This window comes from Pongo pygmaeus, chromosome 20 (genome assembly GCF_028885625.2).
Source record: "Pongo pygmaeus isolate AG05252 chromosome 20, NHGRI_mPonPyg2-v2.0_pri, whole genome shotgun sequence".
Taxonomy (NCBI): domain Eukaryota; kingdom Metazoa; phylum Chordata; class Mammalia; order Primates; family Hominidae; genus Pongo; species Pongo pygmaeus.
In genome coordinates this window covers 7,275,420-7,292,077 of record NC_072393.2, presented here as the reverse complement: position 1 = coordinate 7,292,077, position 16,658 = coordinate 7,275,420, and the positions used below count along the sequence as shown (strand labels likewise).

The window sequence follows — 16,658 nt, the reverse complement described above, 5'->3', positions numbered from 1 at the left end:
ACCCCATCTCTACTAAAAATACAAAATTAGCTGGGTGTGGTGGTGGGCACCTGTAATCCCAGCTACTCAGGAGGGTGAGGCAGGAGAATCGCTTGAACCTGGGAGGCGGAGGTTGCAGTGAGCCGAGATGGCACCACTACACTCCAGCCTGGGCAACAGACTGAGACTGTCTCAAAAAAAAATTAATAAAAAAATAAACGTACAATAAAATTATTATTGACTATCGTGGTTTGCACTTTCACATTGCAGGCTTCAAAAAGCATGGATTTATTTAGGCGCAGTGGCTCATGACTGTAATCACAGCACTGTTGGGAGGCCAAGGCGGGAGGATCACTTGAGGTCAGGAGTTGGAGACCAGCCTGGCCAACATGACAAAACTCTGTCTCTACCAAAAAATACAAAAATTAGCCGGGCATGGTAGTGCACTCCTGTAATCCCAGCTACTTGGGAGGCTGAGGCAGGAGAATCGCTTGAACCAAGGAGGTGGAGGCTGCAGTGAGCCGAGATAGCGCCACTGCGCTCCAGCCTGAGCAACAAGAGTGAGACCCTGTCTCAATAAATAAATATATAAATAAATAAATAAGCATGAGTTCAGAATAGGAGTGTGGAATGGGTCTGATCATCCAAACTCTAAGGAATGATGGAATATCATTCAGCCATAAAAAGGAATAAAGCACTGGTTCAGGCAACGACAAGGATGAACTTTGAACACATTATGCCAAATAAAAGTAGCTAGTCCCCAAAGCTCGCATATTATATTGCTCCATTTATATGGAGTTTGTAGAACAGGCAAGTCCACAGAGATTAGTGGATTAGTGGATGCCTGGGGCTGGGGAGGGGAGGTGGGGAGTGAGTGCCAATGGGGACAGGGTTTCTGTTTGGGGTGATGAAAACATTTTGCAACGAGACAGTGACAATGGTTGTACAACATCGTGAATGTACTGAATATCCCTGTGTCGTACACTTTAAAATGGTTAAAATCATAAATTCTGTGTTATGTGTATTTTACTATAATAAACAAAAACAAGGAGGTATATTTCAATTCTCCCAAAAAGCTCTCTTAGTCTTTCATTTTAAATTTCTGGAGCACAATGTACGTTATTTGGGTAATGGATGCACCAGAAGCACAGGCTTACCACGATGCAATATATCTGTGTAACAAAATTGCACTTGTACCACTTAAATTTGTACAAATAAAAAAAAATCTCATTTCTGACCCTTAAGCTTTTTTTTTTTTTTTTTTCCCTTGAGACAGTGTCTTGCTCTATTGTCCAGGCTGGAGTGCAGTGGTGCAATCATAGCTCACTGCAATCTCGAATTCCTGGGCTCCAGTGATCCTCCCACTTCAGCCTCCCATGTAGCTGGGATGATCCGTGCACATCACCACACTCAGCTAATTTTCACATTCTTTGTAGAGACAAGATCTCGCTATGTTGCCCAGACTGAATGCATGCCTTTTATCTGTTGCATATACTTTCCTCACTTAAAACGTCTGTCTTTTGAACAAATATCACATGTTCTCACTCATATGTGGGAGCTAAAAAAGTGGATCTCGGACGGGTGCAGTGGCTCATGCCTGTAATCCCTGCACTTTGGGAGGCTGAGGTGGATGGATCACTTGAGGTCAGGAATTCAAGACCAGCCTGGCCAACATGGTAAAACCCCATCTCTACTAAAAATACAAAAATTTAACCGGACGTGGTGGCGGGCACCTGTAGTCCCAGCTACTCGGGAGGCTGAGGCAGGAGAATCACTTGAACCCAGGAGGTGAAGGTTGCAGTGAACCAAGATCGCACCACTGCACTGCAGCCTGGGTGACAGAGCCAGACTTTGTCTCAAAAAAAAAAAAAAAAAAAAAAAAAAGTGGATCTCATAAAGATAGACAGTAGGCAGGCGCGGTGGCTCACAATTGTAATCCCAGCACTTTGGGAGGCTGAGGCAGGCAGATCACCTAAGGTCAAGAGATTGAGACCACGGTGAAACCCTGTCTCTACTAAAAATACAAAAAATTAGCCGGACTTGGTGGCGGGCGCCTGTAGTCCCAGCTACTCAGGAGGCTGAGGCAGGAGAATGGCGTGAACCTGGGAGGCGGAGCTTGCAGTGAGCCGAGATAGTGCCACTGCACTCCAGCCTGGGCGACAGGGCAAGACTCCGTCTCAAAAAAAAAAAAAAAAAAAAAAAAAGATAGACAGTAGATTGTTGGTTTACCAGGAAGGGTAGGAGAAAGAGGGAGATGAAGAGAAGTTGATTACTAGGTACAAATGCACAGTTTGATAGAAGGAATAAGACAGTGTTTGTTAGATCAGTAGGGTGACTATAGTTTACAATAGCCTATTGAATATTTCAAAATAGCTAGAAGAGAAGAATTTGACTGTTTCTAACATAAAGAAAAGACAAATATTTAAGGTGATGGATATCCCAAGTGCACTGATTTGATCTTTACAAATTATATGAGTCTATTAAATTATCACATGTACCCCAAAACTATGAACATCTGTTATGCATCAACAGAAAAATTTTTCTTTTCTTTTCTTTTTTGAGATGGAGTTTTGCTCTTGTTGCCCAGGCTGGAGTGCAATGGCGTGATCTCGGCTCACTGCAACCTCTGCCTTCCGGGTTAAGGTGAGCCTCCTGCCTCAGCCTCTCAAGTAGCTGGAATTACAGGCATGCATCACCACACCCAGCTAATTTTTTGTATTTAGTAGAGACCGGGCTTCACCATGTTGGTCAGGCTGGTCTCAAACTCCTGACCTCAAGTGATCCGCCTGCCTTGGCCTCCCAAAGTGCTGGGATTACAGGCGTGAGCCACTACACCCGGCCAAGAAAAACTTCTTTAAAAATCTGTCTTTGATTTGATATATGAGACTTATTTTTTGGCTATTCATATAATCTTAATTTCTACATAGCCAAGTTTGTTATTTTACAAAGTTAAACTTGGGATTCACGTCTGGCTTGGAGAAACTTTCCTCAGTCTGAGGATTATAAAATAAAATTTTCATATCATAAAGTCTTATGGTTTCATATATGAATGGCTGTGAAGTTTACCAAATGCATTTTTAGTATCATGGAGATGCAAATCTTTTTTTTTTTTTTTTTGAGATGGAGTCTCCCTCTGTTGCTTAGGCTGGAGTGCGTGGGGCGATCTCAGCTCACTGCAGCCTCTGCCTCCTGGGCTCAAGCGATCCTCCTACCTCAGCCTCCTGAGTATCTGGGACTATAGGCACCCACCACCATGCTTGGCTATTTTTTTGTATTTTTGGTAGAGACAGGGTTTTTCCTTGTTGCCCAGGCTGGTCTCAAACTCCTGGGCTCAAGTGATACACCCACCTTGGCATCCCAAAGTGCTGGGATTATGATTACAAGCATGAGCCACCATACCCAGCCCCAAAGCAAATCTTAATATGGCATATTCTAGGTTCTGCACTTTTTATAGTTGACTTTTCAATAGTGTTGTGGCTACTGGTGCCATTTCACCTCTACAGAGTTGAAAATCTGAATATAACTTTTGACTCCCTGAAAACTTAACTACTTATAGACTGCTGTTGACCTGAAGACTTAGCAATAACATAAACAGCTGATTAACAGGCATTTTGTATGTTACAAGTATTACATACTGTATTTCTTTCTTTCTTACTTTATTATTATTATTATTATTATTATTATTATTATTATTTTGAGATAAGAGTCTTACTGCATCACCTAGGCTGGAGTGCGCTAGTGGCATGATCTCGGCTCACTGCAACCTCCGCCTCTTGGGTTCAAGTAATTCTCATGCCTCAGCCCTCCAGAGTAGCTGGAATTACAGGCACATGCCACCACACCTGGCTAACTTTTGTATTTTTAGTAGATACGGGGTTTTGTAATGTTGGCAGGCTGGTCTCGAACTCCTGACCTCAAGTGATCCACCTCCCTCTGTCTTGCAAAAGGGCTGGGATTACAGGAGTGAACCACCGTGCCTGGCCTCTACACATTGCAGTCTTACAATAAAGCAAGTTAGAGAAGAGAAAATGTTATTTAAAAAATCACAGCTGGGCATGGTGGCACGTGCCTGTAATCCCAGCTCCCTGGGAGGCTGAGGCAGGACGATCACCCGAGGTCAGGAGGTAGAGGCAGCAGTGAGCCCTGATGGTGCCACTGCACTCCAGCCTGGGCAGCAGAGTGAAACCCTGTCTCCAAAAAGAAAAAAAAAAAAAAAAAAGAAAATCACAAGGAAGAGAAAATACATTTACAGTTACAGAGCGCTACAATATTTATCAATGCCATAAATATGTTTACAAGATGAATTGTCTGTCTGAAGCAGACAACCGCAGCTGTAGAGCTCCATTTTTGTTATGTAGCAAGCAATTCAACTTTTTCTTGTCCTGTCCTGACTTTTCTCTGCTTCTCGGGAGCATTTCCAGCATCACTCGTGGCACTTTACATGGGTCTCAGGATGTTATTCAATGTTTGCGGTATTGCACTAAACACAGTGAAAAATATGCGGGAACCACCAAGAGATCCCTTTTTACTGGGGCACAATTTCCTGGAGAGGTGAACTGCCCACAGGGAGATAATTAATGTAACATGACATTTTAAGCAGATACTTGCAACACTTGCACTCACTCCAGTAGCAACAGGAGGTGGCTATGAAATTGTTACAATAACACAATATATTCTACAGTTAATTTTATGCAGTTATGATTGAATGCTGCGTCTTTACGTTTATTTACATTTTTCTTGACTTGGAATAACACCGTGTATGGTTTGTAAGTGTGTGTGTATGTTTTAATACATTTTAACTTTTTGTAACAGATTTGTATATATTTTACGCTAGCAAATGATAAAATAGGGCTGGGCATGGTGCCTTATGCCTGTAATCTCGGCACTTTGGGAGGTAGAGGCGGGAAGATCACTTGAGTTCAGGAGTTTGAGACCAGCCTGGGCAACATGGTGAGACCTCGTCTCTATAAAAAATAAAAAAAATTAGCCAGGCATGTTGGTGCTTGCCAGGAGGATCGCTTGAACCCAGGAGTTGGAGGTTACAGTGAGCCATGATTGGGCCACTGTGCTCCAGCCTGGGCAACAGAGCAAGACCCTGTCTCTAAAAGAAAATAATAACAAAAATAATAAAACAGACTAGTATCTACATATATTTTATGCATTCATGACATACCTAACTTAATTTTTTTTATATTTCTTGACTACCAAGTTCATCTGCAAGTCTTTTCAAACTATTGCATATCTCTAAAAATGTTTCCAATATATTTATTGAAAAACATTCTGTTTAAAAGATGACCTCACTTTGGGAGGCTGATCAGATCAGCTGAGGTCAGGAGTTCAATACCAGCCTGGCCAACATGGTGAAACCCCATCTGTACTAAAAATACAAAAATTAACTGGGTAAGGTGGCGTGTGCCTGTAGTCCCAGATACTTGGGAACCTGAGGCAGGAGAATCACTTGAACCCGGGAGGTGGAGATTGCAGTGAGCTGAGATTGCTCCACTGCACTCCAGCCGGGGTGACAGAGCGAGACTCTGCCTCAAAAAAAAAAAAAAAAAAGAAAAAAAGATGTGCATGGTTCAAACTCATGTTCAAGGGCCCACTGCAGTTCTTACCCATGGCCTCACTTTCTCCTCTTTCTTTTCTACAGCTACAGTGAGTGCCTGGTTCAGTTGCAAGAATGTCTTGCCCAGCCTTCTCTGGGCTTTTGCTCATGCCTTCCCCTTACCTGAAACACATCCCTATGGCTTTCCTAGGCTGGCTCCTCTTCATTTTCAGAGTTAAGCTCAAAACCACGTCCTCAGTCATGTGCGGTGGCTCACGCGTCTGTAATCCCAGCACTTAGGGAGGCCGAGACAGGTGAATCTCTTGAGGTCAGGAGTTCAAGACCAGCCTGTCCAATATGGTGAAACCCTGTCTCTACTAAAAATACAAAAATTAGCCAGGCATGGTGGCATGCCCCTGTAATCCCAGCTACCCTAGAGGCTGAGGCAGGAGAATTGCTTGAACCTGGGAGGTGGAGGTTGCAGTGAGCCAAGATCGTGCCACTGCACTCCAGCCTGGGCAACAGAGTAAGATCCGTAAACAAACAAACAAACAAACAAAAAACCCCATGTCCTCAGCAAACCCCTCCCTATGCACCTCCCATTCCCCTCAACTCATCACACACTCAATTATTTTAAGGGCTCTCTCCCTGGCTCAGCTGTGAACTCCATAAGGAAATGGGTCATGTTTATTTTGCTCACTGAAAAATCCCCTATTACTTATTGCCTGTTGATTCTCCCACTCAACAAATATTTATTAAGCAACAGATATGTCAGGCACTGGGTTTAAGCAGTGAAACAAGACCGAAAAGATTTCTGCCTTCAGGGTGAGGGGAGAAGACACAGAAAACAAATAAGAATTTCAAGGCCAATCACAGTGGCGCATGCCTGTAATCCTAGCACCTTGGGAGGCCAAGGCAGGAGGACTGCTTGAGGCCAGGAGTTCAAGGCTGCAGGAAGCTAGGATTGCACCACTGCACTCCTGCCTGGGTGACAGCAAGATTCTGTCAAAAGGAAAAAAAAGAAAGAAAAGAAAAGAAAAAAAAAACCAATTTCAGGTAGAGGGGTAAACATGCTATGAAAATGAGAGAGAAGGGGCCGGGCACAGTGGCTCAGGCCTGTAATCCCAGCACTTTGGGAGGCCAAGGCCGGTGGACCACCTGAGGTCAGGAGTTTGGGAACAGCCAGGCCAACATGGTGAAATCCCATCTCTACTAAAAATACAAAAAATTAGCCGGGTGTGGTGGCGCATGCCTGTAATCCAAGTTACTTGGGAGGTTGAGGCAGGAGAATCGCTTGAACCCAGGCAGGTGATGTTGCAGTGAACTGAGATCTGGCCATTGCACTCCAGCCTGGGCAACAGAGAAAAACTCCATCTAAAAAAAACAAAACAAAAAAAAAAGAGAGAGAGAGAGAGAAGGAAACAAGGAACTGGGGGGAGGATTTGCAAAAATATGGTTAGGGATGGCGCCTTGGAGCAGAGATGAAGCTATCTTGGAGTGTTACAGGCAAGGGAAATGCTGGGGCTAAGGCCCGGAGGCAGGAATAGGTTTGGCCTGTTGCATGAACAGTGGGTCCAACTCCTAGCGAACTATTTATTGAATAAAAGAAGAATGAATGCCTTGGGTCTAGGGTTGTGATGGGTACCTTCTTAAGTTTTCTTTCCCGGGTACCTCCCCAGATCTGGCATGCAGGTATTATTAAACCCATTACACAAGTGAAACTGGCCCAGAGACAGTAAAGTCTCTGGTCCAAGACCACAGAGGAGTGAGGGGTGGAGGAACCCTCCTCCCATTGAGTTCTGGTTTTCCTATACTGAAAGCCCCTTCCTCTCCTGCGGTAAGGTAGTGGAACCACTGTCCCGCCTTGTTGGTGAATGTCGTTGCTAGACGTTCAGACACATACAGGCTGGTCTGCTGAAAATCAGAGATGTCCACCTGCGCCCTAGTCGAGGTCTCCGGCATCTTCTTTGCCCTTTCAGAAGCTTCTGCACATTTTTCCAGGTGTCATTTCTCCAACTTGAACACAGGGAGCGCACTGGGCACGCGGGCACGTGGCTGTCCCCAGGGGCCTGGCTTGGGTCTCGCCCCTGGGCCGGGGCGCACGCGCGGGCGGGACATCTGGGGGCGCCCACGCGCTCTGGGACGAGTGTCGCTGGCCAGGCCCGGACTGAGGAAAGGCAAGTGAGACACTACTCGCCTGGGGTGCAAAATTTAAGGGAGTGCAAAAAAAAAAAAAAAAAAAGGAGAAGAAAGAAACCAAAACCACCTCGAGTCACCAAAATAAACGTTTTAATGCAGTATTTTTTAAAAAATCAACAGGAATCCTCCAAAGCCCACTATGAACAAAATAGCAAAATGGTAGAGAAAGGATCTGTGCCGCTGGGTCGGGCCTGTGGGGCGCCTCCGGGGGTCTGAAACTGGAGGAGACTCGGGGTTGTAGGGCGCGCGGATCTGGGGCGCCTCCTCGGTCCTGGCGCGCCCCCTCGGTCCCGGCGCGCCCAGAGCCTCCAGCGCGGGGCCTGGCACAGGGAGGCGGGGAGGCGGGCGGGGCGGGGCGGGGAGGGGCGGGGCCGGGCGGCATCTCCCTCCCCTGCAAGATTTCCCTCCCTCTCCTGGGCCTCTCCCGGGCGCAGAGTCCCTTCCTAGGCCAGATCCGCGCCGCCTTTTCCCGCGGCCCGCACGGGGCCCAGCTGACGGGCCGCGTTGTTTACGGGCCCGAGCAGCCCTCTCTCCCGCCGCCCGCCCGCCACCCGCCAGTCCAGGTGCCCGCCCGCCAGTCAGCTAGTCCGTCGGTCCGCGCGTCCCTCTGTCCCGGAGCCCGCAGATCGCGACCCAGAGCGCGCGGGGCCGAGAGCCGAGAGACAGTCCCGGGCGCAGCGCGGAGCTCCGAGCCCCGAGATCCTGGGACGGGGCCCGGGCCGCAGCGGCCGGGGGGTCGGGGCCGCCACCGCGAGGGCCTCTGCTCAGTATTTGTAGCTGGCGAAGCCGCGCGCGCCCTTCCCGGGGCTGCCTCTGGGCCCTCCCCGGCAGGGGGGCTGAGGCCTTCGGGTCGCCGGCCTGGAAGAGAAGGACGCGCGGCCCCCAGTGCCTCTTGGGTGGCCGCCTCGGAGCATGACCCCCGCGGGCCGGCGCCACGCTCTCTGATCCGAGGAGACCCCGCGCTCCCGCAGCCATGGGCACCGGGGGCCGGCGGGGGGCGGCGGCCGCGCCGCTGCTGGTGGCGGTGGCCGCGCTGCTATTGGGCGCCGCGGGCCACCTGTACCCAGGAGAGGGTGAGTCTGGGGGCGCGGGCGTGGGCGGGGAGCGCCGCGATGGGGAGAGGACCCCACCCAAGCCAAAATCGAGCCCCAGCTTGTGGACTGAGAACCCTCCCCTGGGGCGGGGGGCGGGGGGCGGTGGCCGGGACGGTAGCTCCTGCATCGCGTTGGGGGGCGGGAAGCCGCTGACCTTGGCCTTTGCCCGCCCGGGCTCGCGCCTCCGCGCCCCGCGTGCCCGACCTGAGCCCGAGGAACCTTGCCCCAGTGCCCGCCCCGCCGCGGGCGCCTCTCTGGAGCGCGCCTCCGACCCGTGCCCTGGCCCCTCCGAGCCCAAGTCGCTCCGGAGACACGACACGCGTCCTCTTTGGGTCGCGGCCGGGAAGTGGGGTCACTGGGTCTGGACAGCCCCGGACAGCCAAGTCCCCCGAGCGCATATGGTGTAGGTAGAGCCAAGCGCCCTGAGTGCCTCAGAGGTGGGTGACGCTGCCTGGGGTCGGGGACTGCAGAACCCCCCTCTACCCAACTACCTTGGATCTAGGCCCGTGGCCACCCCGGACTCTAGGTCCATGTTTACCCTTTTGGGTTCTGTTTCCAGATGTCCGGAGGCAAATTCTAAAGCCTTAGCAACAGCAGCAATTGTAGCAGAAGGAGTGGCGGTTTTTTACCCTATTTATTGTAATTGGTATCACCGCATGCCACAGGCTGGTCTATCTTATCTCTCTGGACTGTCACAGTGGCCCCCGGAGGCAGATACAGTTATGCACCCATTTCACAGAGGAGTAAACTGAGGCTCAGGTAGGACGCAGAACTCCCTTGCCCTAAAGTCAGTGCCAGAGCCAGGACTTGAACCTCTCTGTGTCCCGTTCTGCCCAAGAATCTGGACTACTGTCCCTGTCTGCTGTCTCCTTGTCCCCTCCTCTCGCCTCAGCCCTGCCCTTCATGAAGGAGCCTTTGACCTTGAGTGAGCCTTTCGTTCCCCCTGACCCCATGGGCCCCTCTCCCACGTGTGGGCAGCATCTTCCTTGGGCTTGACAACAGGCACCTTCGGGGTTGTAGGATGAAGATGGCGCAATCATTTAAGAGAATATAGCCTGGGTTTCCCACTGTGGGGTCTGAGGCCCTGCTTTAAAAATATCTGTTGGGTTACTGTTTCAGATTTCTCCATAAAAGGAAATCAGTCGTGATGAGGAAGGGGCCAGGGAGGGAAGGAATTGAAGCTCTTAAATGTGTTGATGGGGAACCGGGTGCATGTGAAATCAGGTGCTAGAGTGGACCAACCGGGTTTGCTGAGTCGACTCTGTCAATCACATAATGTCTAAAAGCCCCGGGCCCCCCCCCCCAGCCCCGCCCCCAGGTGCCTGGGAGACAGTAGGTGCTCAATGAAGGGTAGCGGTTAGTTTGGGTTCTTGTTAAGAAAATCTGGCCAGCTGCGGTGGCTCAAGCCTGTAATCTCAGCATTTTGGGAGGCTGAGGCGGGCAGATCACGAGGTCAGGAGATGGAGACCATCCTGGCCAACATGGTGAAACTCCCTTCTCTGCTCAAAATACAAAAATTAGCTGGGTTTGGTGGCGTTCGCCTGTAGTCCCAGCTACTTGGGAGGCTGAGGCAGGAGAATTGCTTGAACCCGGGAGGAGGAGGTTGCCGTGAGCTCAGATGGCTCCACTGCTCTCCAGCCTGGCGACAGAGCGAGACTTCGTCTCAAAAAAAAAATTAAAAAAAAAGGCCGGGGACGGTGGCTCACGCTTGTAATCCCAGCACTTTGGGAGGCCGAGGCGGGTGGATCACGGGTTCAGGAGATCGCGACCATCCTGGCTAACACGGTGAAACCCTGTCTCTACTAAAAAATAGAAAAAATTAGCTAGGCGTGGTGGCGGGTGCCTGTAGTCCCAGCTACTCCGGAGGCTGAGACAGGAGAATGGCGTAAACCCGGGAGGCGGAGCTTGCAGTGAGCCAAGATCGTGCCACTGGGCGACAGAGCGAGACTCTGTCTCAAAAATAAATAAATAAGTAAAATAAAATAAAAAGAAAATCCAAGATGAGTGGTTTCGAACTATGCCAGATTCTATGTGTGCGTGTGTGTGGTTCCCGGCTCTTCTGTTCCTTGTAGCTTTGGTAATTAATTGTGGATCTGTGCCTGTGCTTTCAGGGTCAGTAAATGGATTTACCATTTCTTTGCACATTTATGGCTTCCATATGGGCAGGGGTTTATGGTTTGTTGTTGTTGTTGTTGTTCACCGTTGCATTTCTAGAGCCCAGAACGGTGCCTGGAACATAGTAGGTGTTCAGTAAATATTTGTTCTGCAGTGGGGCACAAGTGGTGGAATTCCTGGGTGTACTGGGCTCCTTTATCATCTTAAGGAGTTCCTTATTCTCTGCATAATACCTTCCTGAGAATTAGAAGAGCAAGCTCTCAGCAGGTGCTGTTCTATGCGTTTTGCATATATAATCTCAGTTAATCCTCAGGGCAAAACCCCACGAGGTACAGTTTAATCATCCCTTTTCACAAGTGAGAAATCTTCACTTGAGGCCAGCAGGCAGCAGGGCTGGGATTGGAATCTAGCTAGTGTGGCTGCAGAGCAATGGTTTCTTAACAAATCTTTGTTCTTTTGAGTCTGAGCCTCCGTACCCCCCACGCTTGGGGTGATGGTGAACAAAATCCTATCAAATAAATGGGCTGTGATGCCTCTTGAAGGCTTGGGGAGGGGCAAAGAACTTTTCAGATCATTAATCTCTAATGTCAACCAATATGGCTTTTGTTTTTTTTTTTTTTTTGAGACAGAGTCTTGCTCTGTCACCCAGGCTGGAGTGCAGTGGCACGATCTTGGCTCACTGCAACCTCCACCTCCCAGGTTCAAGGCTTCACTGTGTTAGCCAGGATGGTCTCGATCTCCTGATCTCGTGATCTGCCTGCCTCAGCCTCCCAAAGTGTTGCGATTACAGGTGTGAGCCACTGTGCCTGGCCTTTTTTTTGTTTGTTTTTTTTTGAGACAAGGTCTCACTCTGTCACCCGGGCTGGAGTGCAGTGATATGATCTTTGCTCACTGCCCACTTTGACCTCCGCCTTTCAGGTTCAAGTGCGTCTCCTGCCTCAGCCTCCTGAGTAGCTGGGATTACAGGCGTGTATCACCACCCTTGGCTAATGTTTGTATTTTTAGTAGAGATGGCATTTCGCCATATTGGTTAGGCTGGTCTCAAACTTCTGACCTCAAGTGATCTGACTGCCTTGGCCTCCCAAAGTCCTGGGATTACAGGCGTGAACCATCACTCCCGGCCCAATATGGCATTTTGATTGGGATGAAGGGTGGAGGAAAATCAGTGTGATTTTTGTATCTATCTAACTAGTTATCTATTATTTTTTGAGATGAGGTCTTGCTCTGTTGCTTAGGCTGGAGTGCAGTTGGGCAATGACGGCTCACTGCAGCCTCAACCTCCTGGACTCAAGCCGTCCTCCAATTTTAGCCTCCCTAGTAGCTGGGACCACAGGCACACGCCACCCTGCCTGGCTAATTTTTACTTTAATGTGTAGAGCTGAAGTCTTGCTATTTTGTCCAGGCTGGTCTCAAACTCCTGGCCTCAAGCGATCTGCCTGCCTTGGCATCCCAAAGTGCTGGGATCACAGGCATGAGCCACGGTGTCTGGCCTCTGCAGTTATTCTTATTCTTTGCTTCTCTCCTGGAGACCTGCTTCTTGCCCTTCCCCATTCATGCATAGAGACCACAGGGTGTGGGCTGAGTCCCCGGGGGTCCCCACCTCACCCCACTCTACCCTTGACTTCCATTCCTTTTTGGTTTAAGCACAGCTTTCAATCTCAGCACTGCTGACATTTGGGGCTGGATCATTCCTGGTGGGGGGAGGGGGCTGTCCTGTATGTAGAGTGTTGAGCTGCAACCTTGGTCTCCACCCACGTGGTCCTGGTAGGATCCCCTTCCCCCTAGTCATGACAACCACAAATGTCTCCAGACATTGCCAGGCACGGCACTGCAGGAGTTAACCTTTTCCCTGTCTGAGACATTTACCCATCTGGGCTCTTGCTCTTTCTCCTCTCTTTGTTCAAGAATCCTTGGCCGGGTGCAGTGGCTCACGCCTGTAATCCCAACACCTTGGGAGGCCGAGGTGGGCGGATCCCCTGAGGTCAGGAGTTCGAGACCAGCCTGGCCAACATGGAGAAACTCCGTCTCTACTAAAAATACAAAAATTAGCCAGGCGTGGTGGTGGGTCCTTGTAATCCCAGCTACTTGGGAGGCTGAGGCAGGAGAATCACTTGAACCTGGGAGGCAGAGGTTGCAGTAAGCCGAGATCCCACTATTGCATTCCAGCCTGGGCGACAGAGAGAGACTCTGTCTCAAAAAAAAAAAAAAAAAAAAAAAAAGAATCTTCATTTACCCACATGCTTTTTCAGCCTCTAAACACCCAGTCCAGTACCCCCCGATCCCCATTACTCACCACTGACCTCCAGCCTCCACCCTGTCCAGCTTCCCCTGGCCAGTCCTCCCTGCCCTTTCTATCTCACTCTTTTCTCAGTGTTCTGCCCCCAGCGTCTGGCTTGCATCTCCGTCGCTTTACCGATGGCTCTCAAAGTTAATCTCTCATCTCCCAGTTTCGTCTCCCGCAGCCTTACCTCACTTGACCCCTCTGGGTTTGACACTGCCAATCCCCCCTCCTGGAAGGCTGCGTCTCCCATCTCACCTGTGCCTAAGTTCTTCGGTTTTACTGTTCTCTTCTCCTTCTACCTGGGCTAAGATGTTGGCTCTCTCTTCCCAGAGGGTCAGTGTTTCCTTTAATCTTCTCTCAGCTCACTCTTTTTTTTTTTTTTTCACTTCTTCACCCGGGCTGGTGTGCAATGGCACGATCTTGGCTCACTACAACCTCTGTCTCCTGGGTTCAAGCAATTCTCCTGCCTCAGCCTCCCCAGTAGCTGGAATTACAGGCAAGTGCCACCCCACCTGGCTAGTTTTTGTATTTTTAGTAGAGACGGAGTTTCACCCCATTGGCCAGGCTGGTCCCGAACTCCTGACCTCAAGAGATCCACCCACTTCAGCCTCCCAAAGTGCTGGGATTACGGGCATGAGCCACCGTGTCTGGCCCATTTTTTTTTTTTTTTTTTCAATTTTTATTTCTTTTTAGAGACAGGATTTTGCTCCATCACCCAGGCTGGAGTGCAGAGGTTTAGTCCTAGCTTACTGCAGCCTCCAAGTCATGGCCTGGAGCAGTCCTCCCACCTAGGTTCCCCAAATAGCTGGAATCACAGGCAGGTGCCACCATGCCCAGCTAATTTAAAAATTTGTAGAGACAGAGTCTCACTATGTTGCCCAGGCTGGTCTTGATTTCCTGGCCTCAAGTGAGCCTCCCGCCTTGACCTCCTGAGAAACTGGGATCACAGGTGCCAGGCACCACTATGACTAGCTAATTTTTAAAATTTATTTGTAGAGACAGAGTCTAGCTATGTTGCCCAGGCTGGTCTTGAATTCCTGGCCTCAAGCAACCTGCTTGCCTCCGCCTCCTGGGGACCTGGGATCACAGACAATCACCACCACGCCTGGCTAATTAAAACTTTTTTTTTTTTTTTTTTTTTTTTGTAGAGACAGGGTCTTGCTATGTTGCCTAGGCTGGTCTTGAACTCCTAGCCTCAAGCAGTCTTCCCTCCTGTGCCTCCCAAGTGCTGGGATTATAGGCATGAGGAACCACTGCACCCAGCTAAGAAATTTACATAGATTCCGACTTCTTCTTCTGAACGGGGGTCAGCAAACTATGGCCCTCAGGCCAAATCCCATGGTTTTTGTAAATGCAGTTTTATTGGCATGCAGCCACACTCATTTGTCTACTCATCATCTATGACTGCACAAAAATGCCCCGACACGGCAGGTTGAGTAGTTAAAACAGGAATTCCGCGGCCAAAATATTTACACTTTGGCCGTTTACAGAACAACGTTTGCTGACCTCTGATCTGGAACAGACGCCTTAGGTTTCATTCATGATAGCATGCCTAATAGCTTGTGTGGTCCCTGGTAAAACGTGAATGAAGCAAGTGAAATGAAACGCTGTGTCTTTCTCTTTACACCGCAAGAGACGTTAAAGAAACGTGTATCATTTGTTGCACTGAATATACGGATTCCAAGGATGAGAAAAATCACCATGATGTTGCCTACTTAGCCATGTGTATGATCTTCTAATTTATGTATTTAAACAGCTATATTGGCATTGAATGAGGATTTCACGCTCTCAACCCTGTATCTAGAACCCAAAATATAACTGGTGTATATAATGAGATTTTTTTTTTTTTTTTCTCAAGCCTCTCTTGTGTTAATTTCTATTAAGAATACTTCTGGGCCAGGTGTGGAGGCTCACGCCTGTAATCCCAAGCACTTTGGGAGGCCGAGGTGGGTGGATAACTTGAGGTCAGGAGTTCAAGACCAGCCTGACCAACACGGTGAAACCCCGTCTTTACTAAAAAAATACAAAATTAGCCAGGTGTGGTGGCACATACCTATAATCCCAGTTAGTTGGGAGGCTGAGGCAGGAGAATTGCTTGAACCCAGAGGTGGAGGTTGCAGTGAGCCGAGATTGCGCCACTGTAGTCTAGCCCGGGCGACAGAGTGAAACTCCATCTCAAAAAAAAAAAAGAATATTTTTGGCCAGGTGCAGTGGCCCATGCCTGCAATCCCAGCACTCTGGGAGGCTGGGGTGGGAGGATTACATGTGTCCAGGAGTTTCAGATCAGCCTGGACAACATAGCAAGACCCTGTCTCCACTAACAATAAAACAAAAATTAGCCGGGCATGGTGGCATGCATCTATAGTCCCAGCTACTTGGGAGGCTGAGATGGGAGGACCTCTTCAGGCTGGAAGGGCAAGGCTGCAGTGAGCTGTGATTGTACCACTGCACTCCAGCCTGGGCAACGGTGAGATCCTCTCTCTCTCTCAAACAAAAAAAGAATACTTCTTGGGGTGGGCTGGTTGATATTTTGCAGCTGCACTGTATTTACGGTTTTTAATTAAAATAGTGACGGGTAATGCATTCTCATTGCAAAAAGAAAAATTACAAAAGTGTAGAAAGGAAAAGAAACCACAAAAGTCCTTCTGCAAAATCTTGTGGTGGGGTGCAGTGGCTCACACCTGTAATCCCTGGACTTTTTAGGAAGCTGAGGTGGAAGGAACACTTGAAGCCAGGAGTTTGAGACCAGCCTGGGCAACATAATGAGACATTGTCTCTAGAAAAAATTTAAAAATTAGCTGAGCATGGTGGTGTGTACCGGTAGTCCCAGCTACTTAGGAGGCTGAGGTGGGAGGATCGCTTGAGCCCAGAAGGTTGAGGCTACAGTGAGCCATATTCATGCCACTGCACTCCAGCCTGGGTGATAGAGCCCGACCCTGTCTCAAAAAGAAAAGAAATAATAAAAAAAATCTTGTTCCCCTGTCCCCAAAAGCATTCCATTCATGTCCAGGGAGGTAACTGTGCCATTGGTTTATGTACCTTTTTAATGTTTAATAATTTTTTAGGCCAGGTGTCATGGCCCACTCCTGTAATCCCAGCACTTTGGGAGGCCGAAGCAGGTGGATCTCTTGAGCCCAGGAGTTCAAGACCAGCCTGGGTAACATAGCAAGACCCCGTCTCTACAAAAGCCTACAAAAAAATTATCCAGATACAGTGGTGAGCACCTGTGGTCCCAGCTACTAGGGAGGCTGAGGTGAGAGGATCACCTGAGCTTGGGAAGTCGAGGCTGCAGTGAGCTGTGATTGCACCACTGCATCCAGCCTGGGTGACAGAGTGAGACCGTGTAACAACACCAACAAAATATTTTAAAAATTATCATACAGTAAAATTGGCTTTTTAAAGATGTACCGTTTTATGATTTTTAAGCCCTGTGTAGAGTTGTATT

General features: G+C 49.0%; 1 protein-coding gene across 4 annotated transcripts in view; it reads left to right on the top strand.

Moving 5' to 3' along the window:
• Positions 1 to 8,172: 8,172 nt before the first annotated feature.
• INSR (insulin receptor) overlaps positions 8,173 to 16,658 on the top strand; it is a 181,233-nt gene continuing 172,747 nt past the window's right edge. For 2 of the 4 annotated variants that reach the window (XM_054465662.2, XM_054465659.2), the window contains exon 1: positions 8,173 to 8,796. In XM_054465662.2, the coding sequence (XP_054321637.1) occupies positions 8,697 to 8,796 (100 nt within the window). In that variant the 5' untranslated portion in view covers positions 8,173 to 8,696. The remainder of the gene's footprint in view (positions 8,797 to 16,658) is intronic. The other 2 variants (XM_054465663.2, XM_054465660.2) reach the window with 1 other exon arrangement.